Consider the following 20729-nt stretch of genomic DNA (forward strand, 5'->3'; position numbering starts at 1 on the left):
TGCACAGCTTGTGGCAAGAACATCTGCTAAATGTGTTCTCTTTCTCTTCACAGCCATTATGAGGAGCTTCTCCCTTCTCCAGGAAGCAATTGTTCCTTATGTTCCCACACTGATTACGCAGCTAACACAGAAGCTATTACTAGTTAGCAAGGTGAAGTACCCAATTACTATTCTCATGTAGTTTGTTTACTTCACATAAAGATAAATGTGTGTTTTAAATCCTTTCTTGAATTTTTTAAAACAGTGGTCTAAAAACAATCTGTACTAAAGTTATTCCTATTTGCTGTATCTTAATTTTTTAAGAAACAGTTTAGTGATTAGGATACTGAATCACTGTTGCTGTTGTTTAGCTAAATTAGCATCAATATGTTAATTTGGATTTTGTCCTTGAAATGGACTTGACAATTTGCCGTACTGCTGAATGAGTGACCAGTTGTTTGAAGTTCCATCTTTTGGATGAGACAGGAAATCAAGGTCCTGTCAGATTGCTCAGGTGAGCGTTAAAGGTGCCCTGCCACAAATTGAAGGAGAGCAGGTAGTTCGTTTTGGTTTCCATTCAGTGTTTCCTATTCAATCAATATGACCAAACATATTATCTATTCATTTGCTCATTGGTTGAATATAAATGTAAACAAAGAAGGAATTTGTATTCATGTATTGGTTTATCAACATTGACTTGAATCTGATCTTTTCCTAGAACCCAAGCAAGCCACACTTCAACCATTATCTGTTTGAGTCTCTTTGCCTATCAGTACGTATAACATGCAAGGCAAATCCTGCCACTGTGAGAAGTTTTGAAGAGGCTCTCTTCCCAGTGTTCACAGAGATCTTGCAAAATGATGTGCAAGGTGAGTATAATTTGAAGTAATTCCATTCACTACACAATGAATTGATTTTTGCCTTTGTGTTTTTAACCAAACTCTGAGTTAAGATGGAAAGAAAAACAGTGAGATAAGGATCAGAGAATTATTGATTGAAGTTTGCTTAAAAACTCATAACAGTTAACTAGCTACAGGGTGCCTGCAAATCATAACAAGAACCATCTTGGTTCATATGCCTCAGTCAGTCATTGTAGAAACTCACTAAACCAATCCAGAAACCTGACCAACTAATGAAAACAACCTTATGTTTGTTATCGGTAATATGCCTTCCAAATATTTTAGAGTTAAAAGTGACAAGTTGCAATGAAGCATTCTGCATCTTGGTCTGTTGAGCTAAAGCATCTGTTTGGCAGATAGTGCCTGTGAGGTCAGGTGGAATGCAGGTTGAGTGTTGTGAAAGGGCAATGAAGAAAAGAAGCTGACCGTGAGCCAGAAGATTGTGATAGTCTAATTGGTGTTTCCTTTCTGCATATCTTGGCTGCAAAACAAATACATGTCCCTCCAATTAGGAAACACCTCGAAGGTCTCTGTACACTTGGAGAAAGTCAGATTGGCATGCATATTTCATCCATTACTCCTTTAAAGGTTTCAACTATAGTTGTAAAATAGGTGCTAGGCTTATTTCGTAAAAAGTTTTCCTTCCTATTTGTGGTATTCGCAAAAGTGGTTGAGGCAGACAGATGGGGACACATGGTTTTCATCGGATTTTGTTTACCGATCTGAATCACATCTGAATAGTCATTGAGGCATTCGAGAAAATTTTCAACCAACTTAAATGTCAGGTCCTTACAAACCTCGAAACTGATGTTGGTCTTTGTCTTTCTGTTTTCTACATTTTAGAATTTCTTCCTTATGTGTTTCAAGTGATGTCACTGCTCCTAGAGATATACAGTGCCGATATTTCTCCGTGTTACATGGCTCTCTTCCCACACCTGTTACAGCCACTGCTCTGGGAACGTGTAGGGAACATTCCACCTCTTGTCAGATTACTTCAGGCTTTTCTGGAGAAAGGAGCAAATTCCATTTCTACAACTGCAGCTGATAAAATTGTACGTGCAAATAATTTAAAGTGTAAATATTGTAACTCTTAAAATTATTTTCAAATATTACCATTATTTCATCACCGTTTATCTGATTTAGGAAGCAATTGAGACTGAGTAGAATCAAAAATGTCACATTGAAGTGTACAATCATTTTGAACGTTTTAGGGATCCATAAAGATCTGTAGCCTAAGATTGAAGTCTTAACTCCAGCAGAGGTGTGAAATTGCAATAAGTACGAAAATCAAATGAGTGTTATACACTGTCATTTTAATGTCATAAATTTTACACTCGTGCCAGAATTATCAGTAAGCCTATGCTGTTTTTTCATAACTGTTTGAAATACATGAGGATCTGGATGCTACTGCTAAATGTATCTGCTGTATTGTAAATCATCTTTTGCTTTTTAACTACTATCCCCTTTAACAGGGCAGCAAATGCTACTTCATGGAAAAGTGTTTGTTTTTTTTTTGGAAATCCTTTTGCTTTGATGTTTAGTAGTTAGTACAGATTGCAGAATATCAGCACAACCTTTTTTCTCTTTCCAATCCTGTGCCATTATAATATTACACTACCGCACTGTATTCAATGTACCCCATTTTATATGTTGTTTATTTCAGTTATTGAGACATTTGAGAAATAATTTATATGGTTGCCAATACTTCCTTCAGTAATAAAATCATGGCATCAGAATTTTAATACTATTCTGAGAAAATTATCATTTGATCAAAATTAGATTTACTAAATTTTGATTTGAATATTACTTAATTTATTTTGACAATTTTGAAGAAAGCATAAACATACTACGCTAACACTCTGGTTAAAATACATTTGATATCAAAACTACTGTGCAGTATTCCATGTTTGCTTTGTTTTCAGCTTCCAATCCCTTCTCTTTCCTCCCCACCCTGATGCACTGCACTTGCACAGACATGAAGATTTTTGTTTATTTTCGGTGCCCTTTGGGATGTGCATTATTTCTTTCTAACAGCTTCATGTTAATTTATAATTCTATTTCAGGTTTAAATATATACTCATGACTTATGATAAGATCGCAAGAAATAGGGGCAGAAGCAAACCGTTTGACCTTTGAGGCTGCTCCATTATACAAAATCATCATGATTGTCTTCCACATCACATTGCTCATAGTCAGGAGGGTGATGGAAAACTTTCAACTTGAATTAGTACAGCCCCACTAATGTTCAAGAGGTTTGACATCATCCAGGACAAGAATGCCCATTTAATTTGCACCACATTGATGAACCTTCACTGTCTTCTCCACCAGCACTCAATTGCAAAAGTGTGTGGCATCTGCCAGTTATACTGCAAAAAATTACCAAAGCTCCTTCAACAGCAGTTTCCAAACCCACAGCCATTACCTTCTGAAAGGATAAAGGCAGCAAATGCATGAGAATACCATCACCTGCAATTTCCCCTCCAAGATATTCACCAGCTTGACTTGAAAATATATCATTGTTTCTTCAGTATTGCTAAGTAAAAATCCTGAAACACTCACCTTATTGACAATGTGGGTCTACCGGAAACAAATGGACTATAGCATTGCAAGAAAGCAATTCACTGCTGTCTTCTCAATGACAGTTAGTGATGGGCAATAAATACTGGCCATCTTTTCATCTCAGTCCTAAATAATTAGTCTGAGATGTACACAAGTTCTAGACCCCCAGGACCTTCCCAGTTAAGCACCTCAGAATTTTCTGTTTCATTGACATCACATCTCATTCTTCAGGGGAACATAGGCTTAGTCGACTCAATCTCTTCTTGTTGAACAGTCCCTTCATCCCAGGTTTTCAAGTCATGATTCCTAGTTATCAAGTGAACATTGGTTTCATCCCTCTACCAATCAGTCCATTTACCAACCATTCAGCACTCTTCTCACAGAGGTTAAATGTTAATTTCCCCTTTACTGGTATTCTTGAGAACTGACCTGATGAGTGCAAGATGAAAAGCATTGGCAAAATGTCTCTTTTTCAAAACATTTCCCAAATTCTGTACCACCAAATGACAAGCTTTAATTATTTAAACATTGGTAGCGAAATTGCAGTTTAGCAAGCAAGTTCAGAATTTATGTAAAACAGTTCTAAAAACAATTTGTACATTTATTGTTGGTTTAAAAAAAAGAGTAATGCTTTTAGAATGCCTCTTTTAGCAACAATTATTGATATCCAAACTACATTGGCGGAATCATGTATTGACCAAATGGAAGACTGTGAATTGCTTTCTTGCAACGCTATAGTCCATTTGTTTTAGGTAGACCCACATCAGATAAAATTTGAGTATTTGGTCATTTTGAAACTAAGGAAGAAATGCAAACATTTTCATAAATTCTTGACTCGACTTGAGAATATTAAAATGATCATGTCTGAGGTATTACACGACAAGCTGACAGTCAGGGAAAACAACAGTGCTGAGGTGGTCAAACTAAGAATGAAGAGTTGAAATGATTAATTGCACCTACATTATCCATGCCCAATATTGGTACCTAGTAGTAAGCAGGATTTTTGGCTGGTACTTCGATTGCCTTCATTGTACAGACATATGAGTATATGAGTTGGGATGTCATGTTGTACAGGACATTGAGGCCTCTCCTGGAGTACTGTCTGCAGTTCTGGTTGCCCTGTTATAGGAAGACTGTGTTATTAAACTGGAGAAGGTTCAAAAAATATTTACCAGGATGTAGCTGGAAATAAAAGGTTTTGAGACATAAAAATAGACCAAAAGACTGGGATTTATTTTCACTGAAACATGGGAGATTGAGGGGTCACCTTATTGAGGTGTATAAAATCATAAGGGGCATAGATAAGCTGAATGACAAGGGTCGTTTTCCTTGGGTGGGGGAAATTCAAAAAAAGGGTGCATATTTTTAAGTTGAGAGGAAAAAAAGTTATAGAGGACATGGGGCAACTTTTTTTGGTTGATGTGTAATGAACTGCCAGGGAAAGTGGTGGATGAAGGTACAGCTTTCAATGTTTGAAGACGTTTGAATAAGTTCATCAAAAGAAAAGGTTTGGAGGAATATGAGTTAAACGCCGGCAGGTGGGACTAGTTTGGGAACATGGTCAGCATGCACTGGTTGGACCAAAGGGTCTGTTTCTGTGCTGAATGACACTATGACTCTAAGCGTTTAGGTGTAGATTGAATTTTCTTGACTTGCTTTGTTTTTATCCTCCTCATAGCCAGGATTGCTTGGAGTCTTCCAAAAACTAATTGCATCTAAAGCCAATGACCATCAGGGCTTCTACCTGCTGAACAGCATAATTGAACACATGCCACCGTAAGTACAGATCTATTTTGTGCAGTGTTTTGGGAATCTGTAATTGAAGAAACTGTGCTCATGGATTGTTCTTGTATTTTCCATCTGTCAGTGATGCCATGCATCAATATCGGAAGCAGATCTTCATTTTACTTTTCCAGAGACTTCAGAATTCAAAAACAACCAAGTTTGTCAAAAGTAAGTTTTTTTTTCCCCCTTTCTAAATGAGTCCGTCATTAAACTTTTCCAAAATGATTTGATGCTTTTCTTCCTCTGTTGAGAAAAGTGACAAGCCGCTCTTTGTTCTTCCAGCTAGGTGATTTCATGGTTGGGATCAGAAAATTCCCAAATGGGAAACTGAGAGACTAAATATATTATTGCCACTAACACTGTTTATTGCTTCTCCAGTAATGTGGGTGTGTTTTGAGGGGGATCATCTCAGTTTATTGATTGCCTGAACTTGTTTTGTTTTGTACCTTAGGTTTCTTGGTGTTTGTTAACCTTTACGCTGTGAAATATGGAGCAATAGCATTGCAAGAAATCTTTGACAGTATACAGCCAAAGTAGGTATATTGCTGCTTAAATATGAGGTATAAAATGTACTTCAAATATTTTTCTTGTTGTAGCAGGTGCATGAAGCAGCTGCTGTATGTTCCTTTTGACCTATGTAGAAACACTTATCCACCCTCTCATAGAGTCATAGAGATGTCATAAAGATGGAAACAGACCCTTCGGCCCAACCCGTCCATGCTGACCAGATATCCCAACCCAATCTAGTCCCACATGACAGCACCCGGCCCATATCCCTCCAAACCCTTCCTATTCATATACCCATCCAATTGTTGCAATTGTACCAGCTTCCACCACTTCCTCTAGCAGCTCATTCCATACTCGTGCCACCCTCTGCGTGAAAAGGTTGCCCCTTAGGTCTCTTTTATATCTTTCTCCTCTTACCGTAAACCTATGCCCTCTAGTTCTGGACCCCCCGACCCCAGGGAAAAGACTTTGTCTATTTACCCTATCCATACCCCTCATAATTTTGTAAACCTCTATAAGGTCACCCCTCAACCTCCAACACTCCAGGGAAAACAGCCCAGCCTGTTCAGCCTCTCCCTGTAGCTCAAATCCTCCAACCCTGGCAACATCCTTGTAAATCTTTTCTGAACCCTTTCAAGTTTCACAACATCTTCCCGATAGGAAGAAAACCAGAATTGCATGCAATATTCCAACAGTGGCCTAACCAATGTCCTGTACAGCAGCAACATGACCCCCCAACTCCTGTACTCAATACTCTGACCAATAAAGGAAAGCATACCAAATGCTGCCTTCACTATCCTATTTACCTCCCTGCGACTCCACTTTCAAGGAGCTATGAACCTGCACTCCCAAGGTCTCTTTGTTCAGCAACACTCCCGAGGACCTTACCATCAAATGTATAAGTCCTGCTAAGATTTGCGTTCCCAAAATGCAGCACCTCGCATTTATCTGAATTAAACTCCATCTGCCACTTCTCGGCCCATCTGGCCAAGATCCTGTTGTAATCTGAGGTAACCTTCTTCACTGTCCATTACACCTCCAATTTTGGTGTCATCTGCAAACTTACTAACTGTACCTCTTATGTTGGCATCCAAATCATTTATGTAAATGACAAAAAATAGAGGACCTTGTGCCACTCCACTGGTCACAGGCCTCCAGTCTGAAAAACAACCCTCCACCACCAGCATCTGTCTTCTACCTTTTGAGCCAGTTCTGTATCCAAATGGCAAGTTCTCCCTGTATTCCGTGAGATCTAACCATGCCGCTCAGTGGGCAGCACGGTGGCACAGTGGTTAGCACTGTTGCCTCACAGCGCCAGAGACCCGGGTTGCCTCACAGCGCCAGAGACCCGGGTTCAATTCCCGCCTAAGGCGACTGACTGTGTGGAGTTTGCGCGTTCTCCCCGTGTCTGTGTGGGTTTCCTCCGGGTGCTCCGGTTTCCTCCCACAGTCCAACAATGTGCAGGTCAGGTGAATTGGCCATGCTAAATTGCCCGTAGTGTTAGGTAAGGGGTAAATGTAGGGGTATGGGTGGGTTGCGCTTCGGCGGGTCGGTGTGGACTTGTTGGGCCGAAGGGCCTGTTTCCACACTGTAATGTAATCTAAATCTATGTAGTCTAATCTAATTAGTCTCCCATGGGGAACCTTGTTGAGCGCCTTACTGAAGTCCATATAGATCACATCTACCGCTCTGCCCTCATCAATCCTCTTTGTTAGTTCCTCAAAAAACTCAATCATGTTTGTGAGACATGCTTTCCCACGCACAAAACCATGTTGACTATCCCTAATCAGTCCTCCCTTAGCCTTGTTTGCCTTTGCTTCACAATTGCCACATTACAAGGTCCTTTTTTTCCCCACAGTAAAATCGACATGGTTTATAGCCTTTCACCTTTTGCTTATTGCAACCAAGAAATGGCATAACAGTTAGTATAAGTCAAAACAAGTTCATGTATTAGTGCCCAATAGGAAAAACATAGAGAAAAGCTGAGTCTGTCAGTTATTAGCTTCCAGAGACCACCTATAGTTGTTTGCCATTCCATTCTGCATTCAGTTTATTTAATCTCAAGAGAATGTTTTCCCAAGATTATTGCTTACCACCCCTAAGAATTATTTTATTTTTATTTTTGATCAGTACTCCGTGTTATCATCCATTTTAATCATAAAATATTAAAGCACAAAAGCAAGACCATTTAGTCCAACATGTCTGTGTGTTTCTCTCCTTCCTACTTCCAATTATTTCTCTGCACTGATAAGAAAGATAAATCCAATTGTTTCAATTACTGCCCATAGCCTACTCTGATTCACTAGCAGAGTTATGGAAGGAATCATTGATGGCCATACCTGGTGCCACTCAACAATAACATAACCACTGATGCTCAGTTTCCGTTTCACCAGGGTCATTTGGCTCCAGATTTCATTACAGCATTGGCCCAAAATATAGACAAAAGAGCTGAATTCCAGAGGTGAGGGTGACTATCAAAGAGCCCTACTGTATTTGAAATCACTGAAATTCAGGAAAAATATCTCCTGGCTAGAATCCTATCAAGAACCAAGGAAGATGGTTGGATTGTTGGACCTAATGGCAGTTTCCTATGTAAACTCTGTTCAGCTGCTGTATTGATGTCTTTCCATTGATCAGGATGTCACTTTGAATGTTTGCTGATAGTTGCAAAGTGTTCAATTCCAGTTGTAACTTCTTAGTTAATAAAATAGTTCTTGCTCCCATGCAACGAGAATTAGACATACTGGCTTAAGTAGCAAGTTAATTTGCACCACAAAAGTGCTTGGTAGTGACTGTCTCAAATAAGAGCCTGGCTACTTCCCATTGATATTAAATGGCAGTATCGTCATTGTGTTCCCCATTAAAAATATTTTCATTTTCATCATTGACTAGAAGCTTTACCATATTATGGCTTCAAGAGTATGACTGGGTATTCTGCAGTGAATGCATCTCGTGACTCTTCAAAGCTTTTCTGCATTCTATAAGGTTTAGTTCAGAAATGTGAAGTACTTCTCACTTGCCTGTGTGACTAGAGCTCTAACAGTACATAAGTAGTTGAACATCACTTTCAAACCTGCAACTGCATCATGTAAAAAGATGCCAGCAGACAGTTGGGTATTCCATCACTGAAAAGTCACAGATCATTTTGTTTTGGAGATCTATCACTGTTGAGTCAGCATCCTGGATTTAAATATCTCAAATTGACTTCAGTACTCAGGTAGCAGCAGTTCAAACAAGATAGCTCACCACCACACTTGAGACATTTATGAGTCGCTTATAAAAGCAGACCTTGCTAGCAGACCCATCTTCCTTGTGTATATTTTATACTTAATTGACATGCAATTGTTTTGTTGCAGAATGTTCGGTATGGTTTTGGAGAAAATTGTTATTCCAGAAGTACAGAAGGTGTCTGGACAGATTGAGAAAAAAATTTGTGCAGTGGGAATTACAAAGATCCTAACAGAATGCCCTTCAATGATGGACACCGATTATACTAAGCTGTGGTACGTTGACAGGTCTTTTTACGAAATGAGAGCTTATGTTTTTTGTTTAGAATCCACAGTCTCTACAACACTTAAGGGAGCAGAGTAAGTTTGGACCTAGGCTCCTTCACAGTTGCGATAGTCTTAGTGGTGATCTTGAAACTGAAGTGTCCCTTACATGATTTTTAAAAAGAAACATTCTTCCAGGAAATGTGAAAATTGCTGGCAAAGCCAGAATTTGATCTTAATGCCAAATTGCCTTTGCAAAAGTGTTGATGAGCCACCTTTTTGAGCCATTGCTGTCCTTCTGGTATAGGAACATCTACAGCGCTGTTGGAGCGTTCCAGAATTTTGACCCGGGGTGCTGTGTGGCTTGAGAGGGAATCTTGCAGGTGATTGGTATTCTGTGCATCTGCTGTCCTTGTACAATTTGGTGGTACAGGTTTTTAGACAACCAATTGGAGAGTATTCCATCATGTTCCTGACATGTGAATTAAGTAGCCTGTGTATTTATTATTTGGCAGTTGATTAATTTGGAAAGAGACGGGTAATGCAACAAGTTCTTAACTAGATGACTCACAAGAAATCCCACCAGTTAAATTGATGCATATTCTTTATGCATTGATTTCTGATAAAATAGTGTAATTGGAAATACTAGAACTAAAAAGGTCTTTAATTGGCAACTAATTTCTATTTTAGAATTAACATCCACTTTAGATTGTATCCGTGCATCTGTCCTAATTAATGCTGTATGATCAAGACTGGACCAATCTCAAGTGGCTGAGATTTTGATTGACTAGCAATCTTTGCAACCTTGTTTTATCTAATGCCAAATCCAATTGAATGGTAAAGTGCAAACCTTTTTGTTGTAACTCTCCAACACTTGGAATATTGTGGGGCGTTGGGGGTATAAGACGAAGAAATATACTAGTATCCTACATCCATTCCCTTTTTATTCGAAGAATCTTCCTTGCAAGGTTCTGATAATAATGGCTGTTGAACTCATTTGTTAATTATCAATAATGTTTTAATCAAGCATTAACTGTTTATTTTACCAATTCATCCTCTTGGAACAGGACACCTTTGCTCCAGGCTCTTATTGGATTATTTGAATTGCCTGAAGATGATAGCATTCCTGATGATGAACATTTCATTGATATTGAAGATGCACCAGGTTATCAAACAGCTTTCTCCCAGCTAGCATTTGCAGGAAAAAAGGAACACGATCCCATTGGTGCAACAGTGAGCAATCCAAGAGTTCATCTGGCCCAGTCCCTTCACAAGCTGTCTACGGCATGTCCAGGCAGGGTAGGTAGTAGAACTGTACATTAAGGAAAACATGCGTAAAATCAGTTTAGAAAGGACAATGCTTTTCCAAAATATGAAAGAGGCTTTTATTGTCCTTCTGTGGCAGCAAAGCCTTGAGATGGTTTCAAAGATATTGGGTGTGAATGGACCTCACCATTTTGTTTTAACCAAAGAGCATTCCACCATTTTGTCATTTATATAAATGATTCATATGTGAATATAGCAGGAATGGTTAATAAGGTTGCAGATGACACCAAAATTAGTGATGTATTGGACAGTGAGAAAGGTTATATCAGTACAAAAAAACCTTGATCGGATGCGCCAAGGAATGCCATGTGGAGTTCATTTCAGACAAATGTGAGATTTTACACTTTAGTAAGGCACATAAGGCTTATACACTTAAAGGTAGGGTCCTGGAGAGTGTTGCCATACAAAGAGACCCTGGGTTGCAGGTTCACAGTTCCTTGAAAGTAGAGTCACAGGGAGACAGGGTACTGAAGGTGGTGTTTGGTAGATTTGCCTTCATTGGTCGCTGCATTGAGTATAGGAGTTGGAAGGTCATGTTACAGCTGTAAGGCCATTTTTGGAATATCTTTTCAGTTTTGGTCTTCATGCTATGAAAAAGATGTTGTGAAACTTGAAAAGGGTTCAGAAAAGATTTACAAGGATGTTGCCAGGGTTTGAGGGGTTGAGCTAAAGGGAGAGGCTGAATACGCTGGGGCTGTTTTCCCTGGAGTGTCAGAAGCTGAGGAATGACCTAATCGAGGCTTATAAAATCATGAAGGGCATAGATAGGGTGAATAGACAAGATCTTTTTTCGAGAATGGGGGAGTCCAAAACTAGAAGGCATAGATTCAAGATCAAAGGGGCAACTTTTTCATGCAGACATGTATGTATGGAATGAGCTGCTAGAGCAAGTGGTGGAGGCTGGTACAATTACAACATTTAAAAGGCATCTGGATAGGCATATGAATAGGAAGGGTTTAGAGGAATATGGGCCAATGGAACCAGATTAATTTAGGGTTTCTGGTTGGAATGGAGGAATTGGGCCGAAAGGTTTGTTCTAATGCTGTACAATTCTGACTCTATGACCGAGCATCAAACTGCATCCCAGATGATTAGCATAACTAACCTGTCTGGAAATGACCAACTTGATGAAAGATTAGAGTTTGAACCTCGCCAACACACTGAATGAATTCAATGCCTACGCATGAATTGCTGTATTTATGTAAGAAAGTTATTTGTAAAATAGTTGTCCTTTTCAGTTTTACTTAATGAATTTAAACTTTTAACAGGATGATAGATACTACTATTCAGTGGGCATATGGCTATATAATGTTGGATAAGAACTATGAAGAAATTGTATGTTTCAATTCTTTGGCTATGCTCAATTATTATTGCAAGCTAATAACTGACTTAAATTTTCTGGTTTCACACTTTATTAAAAGGTAGATGGATAATCTGTATTAAATTAGAATTAGTTTTAACTCGACCTTATTGATTACTCTGAGCAAACATTTTTAATCTTGTTAAACTGAATTGACTTCTCGAAATTAAGTGTAATGCTGTGTACAAGAGACCATAGCACAGTTCTGTTCTCATTGTTCTGACTGAACTCAAAGGAATAATGTTTAGCGTCGGAGGAAATGAAGACCAAAGTTAGGCAGGAGTTCAAATTTGGGAATTTTGCCTCTGGATTAGGTTAGATTCCTTACAGTATGAAAACAGGCCCTTCGGCCCAACAAGTCTACACCGACCCTCCAAAGAGTAACCCACCCAGACCCATTCCACTACCCTATATTTAACTTTGACTAATGCACCTAACACTATGGGCAATTTAGCATGGCCAATTTACCTGGCCTGCACATTTTTGGATTGTGGGAGAAACCCATGCAGACATGAGGAAAATGTGCAAACTCCGCAAAGCGGGAATCAAACCCAGGTCTCTGGTGTTATAAGGCAGCAATGCTAACCGTTGAGCTACCGTGTCGATGGGCTATTGGTCATTTCACTAGCCTGATATATTACCAGTCAACAGAGGATGAAAGACCACAAAGCGTCCAGTTTGAAAGCACAGTGTGCGCTTGGGTAGTTGGCATCAGGTGCTGTAATAGCATACTGCTTCAAGTCAAAAAAGTCATTCATTAAGCTCAATTTAAGGAATGACTTTAATCATTATTGTTATTTAGTGTAGAAAATGCTGTCATTTGTTGAAACAATGTTAATGGAATTGATTCCTGAGATAGAAAATATATAAACAGGCCAAAATAAAGATGAGATTTGGATTCTGAGTACAATAAATCACGTGAATTTATAAGATACAGCAACTGAAATTGATTTTGTTATTTAGTTCAATTAACCAAAATAAGACTCTTAATGTCATACTTTTCTCCAATAGGTGCCGTCTATGATCAGCACAAGTTTGAATGCAGAGGCTTTACAATATCTGCAAAGTTATCTTCAGGCTGCAAGTGTGCAGCTGGTGTGAACCTGTTGTGGTTGACTAAAGACATTCTTTAAAGGCTTTTTGCCATGTGTGCTTGCACAGTGAACATCATTTGATTGTGTTTGCAGTAGGAATAAACCTGGAGGAGTAGTACTGGCTCGCAATGATTATGATGACTTCTATCCAAATCAGTTTGGTCCTGTGTAGGCTTATTGCTTGTGATCTCTTTCTATCCACCTTCTGCCTTTTATTTATGTTTTCTTATTCTAACTGCAAAACCTGAATTAATAAAGCACCCACAGATGCATTGCCGTGTACAGTTACTCTGGTGTAAAATAAAATGGAAAATACTAAAAACTTGGCACTTGCTTCTATCGTTTTACCCCATTTCATATTTTATGGGCAACAGTTCCTAGTTTCCCAGTTGTGAACAGCAAGCTAATGACCAATGTCTCGATTGCACAGTGTGTCACAAAATGGTAGAATGCAGGTTTGTAAGCATTATGCCTCATATAGTGCCTTCCTGTTACAGGCCACTGCTTTGTTGTTGGAGTTCAGGGTTTGAAAGCCTTCTTCCATCTTTTTGTAAACTGATCAATACTGTTACGGCAAATCAACATTCTCCTACTCTTCATGATCGTGTGAGGTGCAGAGATATTCACTTACAGTTATGGATTTCAGAGAAACGTGTACCAGGATCGGAGGCTTAGATGATAAGTTATTGCATAGGGTGGGTATTTTCTCACGGGAAAAGAGAAGATTGAAAGGTGATTATACTGATGTAGATTGTGTAGGTCAATGGCAAGTAATATTGTGTCAAGAATAGTACAGTTGAAGGACACCACTCAAAAAAGTAAAGTACAGAAACAATATGTCATGCAGTCAATCTGTTGAACAGATCCTTTATTGATTTACTCAAATTCCAATTAGATTTCTTTCCAAAAATAACAGGAGAGAGTATGTGAATAAATTTAAATTACCAGGTATGTAAGACAAAATGGGAGGCACCAGGCAAGTGTTGATGTTTGTTCCCCAAAGCTGTCCAAGACACGTTTTCCCTCGTGTGGGTCTGTTGTAGAATAATTGACATGAAATTGATTCGTGTGATTAGTCAATGATAACAATTTTGTTCCATGCACCTACCAAAATTGTAGATACACTAAGTGTACTTGGCTGTTGTTCAAAAAACATTTCTGTTTACTGTAATAAAGCCTCTTGAAGAATCTTTGAAAATGTGAGAAAAGCTGATTCAAATCGGAATAATTCTCCTTTATGGAATAACCATGTAAAAGTCGGATAAAACTCATGAAAGAAGCAATTGGAACAAAACAGAACTATTTATAGTATTCTGTTTGTACCTACTGCCTTGTGTGTTACATTCTTGATTATCTTAATTGTCAGCATTTTTGCCAATATTTTCCACGTTTTACCAATTTCTGATATATTCACTGGAAATATATTCAGTTTAATCGTAAACAGTACTTGAAATAGCTGAGTGTTTGAATCATTATCCTTTCATTGAAATATTTTAGTCAATAGAACATTGAAAGTTTGTGAAAATAGAATCATCCAAACTAAAAACATTCACCTCGGTTACTAATTCTGCAGAAATTCATATACCTTACTTTCAAACTTACTTGATTAATCTATTAGCTACTTGAACCTCCAGATTCAAAGACATAATCAGCGGTAAGAGATGCTGAATATTTAGATACGTTTAATCAATTTTTTAGACCTGTTACGACACAGCTTTGGAGCAGGTGGGACTGGAACCTGGATCTTCTGAATGCTGAATATATAAATTTGTTTGTATCAAATAAGTTCTGTTGATGGATCTTTAAATAACGTAGTTGAAGGTAATAAGGTAAATGGGTGTTTGGTATTGATTTGGACTTAGATTGTATTTAGATGTGTTTATAAAGAGCTAGCCATTACTAGGGCAGGGTTGTTTTGAGTGAAAATGTAACCTCTGTTAAAACAATAAATATTCTCCATCAAAGCATTCTCGTCTCAAGTGTATTCTTCGTGAATAGACTTGGAGGCCCTCTAACTTTGATAGCTGAGGATGGCTCCCCAGAAGTGATGGTTGGAGATTAAAATTTACTTTCGGATAAAAGGTTCAAATCTTGTTCAAAGACTGACTGAAGGATCATGACATACATTAGAAACCGAATATAATGTGTCAGCATATGATTTTACAGCACTGTTTTGTGAAGTGCAAATCTTAAGGAAAAATAAAGTCACCTCACATGTTTCTAGCAAAGAGAAAGCAAAAGTTAGCCTTTGCGTTTTCAATTCTGCCAGAAGCAAAATCAGCTGTAAAATATTCTGTCAACTAGAATTTAAACAAATGAACAGAAAAGAAGTTTGAACATTCTCTTAAAATTTAAGGATAAGATTTTTTTAAAGATGACTTGTGATTTCATGTGAAGCTTAGTCAGATTTTAATAAACTTAGAAAAATGACTAATTCTTCCATTGGGGTCATTGATTGTGCTGGAAGACCTAACATAAATAAGCTCTTGGTCTTAATTGGGTTGAGTTCAGAAAGAACTGCCAGATCAGATGTCCAAAAGTTTTCTTTTAAATTAAAGCATTGGTTTGTGGCATCTTTTATGGAATAAATGCCCTCATCAGTGGTACCAAAATGGAGAATACAATGCTAACAGTATCTTGAGGATGTTCATAAGAAACAAAATAGCTATCTGAAAGAATTATGAAGAAGCAGCATAGAAACCTTTGACACAATTGGTGGCAAGAGTGCAATTATGGGAGAAATATGAAATATTAGAATGACAAGGTATTTAATAGATCCTTCAATTGTAATTCTAAAGTGCTATTAGTTTGAATGTACCAACAATGCAATAGTGCTGTTTCTAAGGTGATTCATGATCTGGAAGATATAGAATGAGAGAACAACAACACTGACCAATCGGAAGGAACTATCTTGGTCACTCGATCCTTCAGTCCAATCATGTTTGGCATTGTTTAATTGTGCAGTTGGCATAAAAATAGGAAGGCACTTGATGAGGATGACCAAATCTACGGTAGAATATAGACCAATTGAGTGGGCAAAAACCTGGTATGAATTATTACAGAGGGAAATGGGAGGTTATCCACTTTGGAAAGAAGAATGCAGGAGCTGAATATTATTTAAATAGGTACTAATGACAGCTGGGAGGAGTTTTAAAGGAAAAGAAGCAAAATATTCCAAAGCTACTTCAGTATTTCCATATTAATCTTGTCATACATTGAAGATTGTATTAAAGGATGCAGGAGTACTTGGGGAATACAATACACTTAGAATATTAATTTAAAAAGTAATACCTCTATAACATATAGGGCAGTTGCATTGTATGATTGTCTTCCATTGATGAGAGACTTTAATGAAACTAGCAATGGACCTCCAGTTTTAGAATAAAGACAAAAATATTGTCCATTTACATTTTGTTGAGAGAGACCAGATTCAGTTTACCGCCAGTCCCATAGTAAAGACAAAAATAATTGCCAAGAACATAATTTTTTAAAATGGGTAACAGCAGGATTGGGAGCACCAGCTCAATTCCTACTGAACAATGAAGAATTTGCAAATGGAGAATTCACGAATATATATAAGGATCTGAATATTGTAGCATCTTACAGAAAACAGTATTTGTGTGAGGAAATCTCACCTCTGATTAATAAAATGCTCTAAGTTTAGCTGATATAATGAATTGTAAGTCAACAAATGTTTTGGCGTGGATAGTATGCGCAAGAAGCTTGCTTCAAATGAGGGGATATATTGCTATAATTAGTTTGTGACAAATCCTGTATTACCTACAGAAATGGGGAATCGTCTATCTATAGAAGAGACTACAATTAGCATTTAATTTTTCTCCAAAAATTGAACTATGTGTTCATTGAGGCACAAGTTTCTGAAAATATCAGGAACGCTTTGAGGTGGTAGGCTATCAAAAAATAAACCTGAGATTATTGTGTACTATACGAGGGAAGGGCGAAAAGGATAAAAGAAAACTCAAAGTTATGGGCACTGATGGCAAAACAACAAAACAGAAAATATACCATTATGAGCACATTCCGCATGGCTTATTGGAACTGACTACATATTGACAGAACTTAATGATGGCACTGACCTGCATCATGCACTTCACATGTGCATAGATACACAAGCTGGAGCCTGACAGATAATTGATTTTGATAGATATCAGACTAACTACAGGTGGACTAAGTGATATTGATAGAAGATCCAATAAGGCCTTGGATGTAGGTTTGATCGCTGAGCTGGGAGGTTCATTTCCAGACGTTTTGTCACCCTACTGGGTAACATCTTCAATGGGCCTCAGGCAAAGCAGTGTACATGATTTCTGCTTTCTGTTTATATGTTTGGGTTTCTTTGGGTTGGTGATGTAATTTCCTGTTCTTTTTCTCGGGGTGGTAGATGGGGTCTAACGCGATGTGTTTGTTGATAGAGTTCCAGCTGGAATGCTATGCTTCTAGGAATTCTCGTGCATGTCTCTGTTTGGCTTGTCCTAGGATGGATGTGTTGTCCCAGTCGAAGTGGTGTCCTTCCTTATCTGTATGTAAGGATACTAGTGAGACGGGGTCATGTCGTTTTGTGGCTAGTTGGTTTTCATGTATCCTGGTGTCTAGAGGAAAGAAAAAAACATCTAGCCACCAGGATACATGAACACCAACTAGCCACAAAACGACATGACCTTCTCTCGCTAGTATTCTTACTTACAGATAAGGAAGGACACCATTTCGACTGGGACAACACATCCATCTTAGGACAAGTTAAACAGAGACACGCACGAGAATTCCTAGAAGCGTGGCATTCCAACCGGATCTCTATCAACAAACACATCGAGTTAGATGCCTCTACCACCCCCTGAGAAAAAGAACAGGAAATTACATCACCACAGGAAATAACATCAACCCAAAGAAAGCCAAACAGATAAACAGCAGGAATCATGTACACTGCTTTGCCTGAGGCCCAATGAAGATGTTACCTAGTAGGGTGACAAAACGTCTGGAAATGAACCTCCCAGCTCAGCAAGCAAACCTACATCCAAAACCTCAACCTGAACTATAAATCTTCTCAAAACTCTCTAATTCAATAAGGCCGTTTGTCACAAATACTGAAACTTGGGACTGGATTGGCACATGTGAGTAGTGAGTGGAGGAAAGACTCCATAGTAGGAAGAGCAGGAAAGGCAATGAGAAAATTCCAAAATACTATCTGAATATATTCGAGGCAGATTTAGTTCTGTGGATTGACATTATGCTGATTGTAGCAGAAGAAAAAGATCAAAATGAGTAAGGAAGTTTGATTGGAGGCAGGGCAGATCAAGAAGTAAAATTTCAAATAGGAACAGGAGACTTAGAAAGGATAAAGGCAAGGACTAAAGAATGTGTGAAGAGCATCATACGTACTGGGAGCCCTTGTGCTGATCTCTCATGACTACCAACTAGTTAGACAGTAAATTGGTAAAGAAGGCAAAACAAACAACACAACAGTTCGAGAGAGTATGATGAATACCTAAACATGCCAGATAAAGGACACTTTTCCAGGTGTATATCTATGGGGAAAGTACTTCCCAGTGGTATATATAAATCATTGCCCAGACTTGTAGTTCAGGGATTTGAGAAACAATTGAGTGATAAAAGTTGCCTTCCCAACAGCAGGAAAAGCAAGTTTGAAGATTTTCCTGTTATGAGAACACACATCCATCGTCAAAACAATATTTTTTTCAAGATTTGCAGTGTTGGACTGGGGTGTACAAAGTTAAAAATCACACAACACCAGGTTATAGTCCAACAGGTTGAATTTGAAGCACTAGCTTTCGGAGCGCCGCTCCTTCATCAGGTGAAGGAGTGGTGCTCCGAAAGCTAGTGCTTCCAATACTTTTTCAAAAGGAACGATTTTCAAAACAAGTTTTTTTAACGTGCCTATAGAATGCTACATTCATAGCTATTTGATTTGGGCAATATTCACTTGAAAATGTGTCATGGAAAAGAAATTGAAGATTGCTCTCTCTGACATCTCTTTTATACTCAAATGGAATTTCTAAAACAGTCAATACAAGCACCAGCTGTTGGATTATTTTATGAAAATATGTGTTTGTTCAAAGAAACTTTTGAACTCTTTTGAAGTGATACACATCATTTGAATTGTAAGAATACATAAGTATTCATGTAATCTTATTGTTTTTGTTTTCATGGAGTATGTTAAAGACTACTTATAATGTATCTGGTATTTTGTATGTTTTCTTATGAATAATCATTTGTTTGCATCTTAATTTCTTTTGTAGAAATAGAGGGGTGTATGCTAGTATCTATTAGGTTCTGGTAATGAATGTTAAATACTGTGTATTTGAAGGTAATAACATAAACAAGTGTTGATTACTGATTAGCAAGCTGTACTTAGATGTGCATAATCCCTTTCAAAAACATTTTAATTCAGAATTCTCCTCAGGATCCTTCAAAATTTTAAATTAAGTTACAGTGCCTTTAAAGGCTGTTTTACTTTCTTATGTTTGATGTTATCAAACTTAGTTTCCTTATACATTAATTATTTTTTATGAAAAGAACCAGCCTTCGCTTGGGAAGGAATATTTAGAATGAAGATGTAAACTCTGTGGCAAGCAAGTATCCACCAAAGCATCCTGGTTTTAATGCATTCTTCACAAATTGTCTTCATGTAACAAAATTACATACTTAGACAATAATTAATTGAAGCACTGCTACTCAATATACATCAATTGACCTTTCCAAGGGAAGATTGACAAAGTACTGATAATGTATCGTTGTTAATAGATTTAAAGCTATGCCACGTATACATCGGGTGTTCCAAATGAGTAGCATAGTCACCAGCAATATACATTGTAGATCGTAATTTGTGCAATGTTGTGGTGTAGCAGTCTCCTGTGTTTGTCTGCTGCAGATGACAAGTGAACTGATAAAGGGCATGATCTATCTCCTAGGAGAAAGTGAGGTCTGCAGATGCTCTGTCTATGGAATTATTAATGAAATATCAAACAAAGAATACCTCTAAAGAAGGTTCATATATATTATAAACTGAGTAATTGATGTTGAAGATGACAAGTGAACTGATAAAGGGCATGATCTATCTCCTACCTAGTCAAACAATGAACTCATCCCTTCCAAATCTCTTCGAGACAGAATCCAAAGATCATAGCTTTCAGTGACTGACAACTAGGTGACAATGTCCATAATGTTCTATTCTCACTGGTAGTTATCCTTGTTTCAGAGCTATGAATACTCAAGATTTCATACAGAAAGTGTTTGTGTAGACAGCTGTCATCCATACAATGAAGTGCCTATCGCCTAGCAAATAGGAAAAATGATGGAATTAGCAAACTCCAGCACCTGAGTTGGTGATCTTGTCCTGCTCAGAGATGCAGGGAATAAGTCTGAAACAGCTAAGATGCAAACCATTCAGTTTTTACTGCTGCCTCCACATTTTGTTAAACTTTCACCACTATAGAGGATTGCACAGAGGACACAGACTTGGTAGACTTAAAGTTGGACATTCTCAGGTCATTGTTCCATACTCTTATTCAGTTTGGACGTAGCAGTTGAAGTTTTTGTGATCTGTATATTGATTTTAGCATCAAGTAACAGATTTCAGGAGTTTACGTAGTCGAGAAAATGTGATACACACGGGTACAGGTACACACAGACGTGCACACAGAGACCCACACACAACCTTATAGACACACACTCCCACACGTACACCCCCTCA

General features: G+C 38.0%; 1 protein-coding gene across 2 annotated transcripts in view; it reads left to right on the top strand.

The window, feature by feature from the left end:
- cse1l (CSE1 chromosome segregation 1-like (yeast)) overlaps positions 1-14967 on the top strand; it is a 48010-nt gene extending 33043 nt beyond the window's left edge. For both annotated transcript variants that reach the window (XM_043710360.1, XM_043710361.1), the window contains exons 17-25: positions 54-151; positions 698-848; positions 1722-1930; positions 5116-5213; positions 5305-5390; positions 5674-5755; positions 9086-9232; positions 10288-10519; positions 12918-14967. In XM_043710360.1, coding sequence (XP_043566295.1) covers positions 54-151; positions 698-848; positions 1722-1930; positions 5116-5213; positions 5305-5390; positions 5674-5755; positions 9086-9232; positions 10288-10519; positions 12918-13007 — 1193 coding nt within the window. In that variant the 3' untranslated portion in view covers positions 13008-14967. The remainder of the gene's footprint in view (positions 1-53; positions 152-697; positions 849-1721; positions 1931-5115; positions 5214-5304; positions 5391-5673; positions 5756-9085; positions 9233-10287; positions 10520-12917) is intronic.
- The last annotated feature ends 5762 nt before the right edge of the window (positions 14968-20729 follow it).

The sequence above is a fragment of the Chiloscyllium plagiosum genome, chromosome 20, assembly GCF_004010195.1.
Source record: "Chiloscyllium plagiosum isolate BGI_BamShark_2017 chromosome 20, ASM401019v2, whole genome shotgun sequence".
NCBI lineage: Eukaryota > Metazoa > Chordata > Chondrichthyes > Orectolobiformes > Hemiscylliidae > Chiloscyllium > Chiloscyllium plagiosum.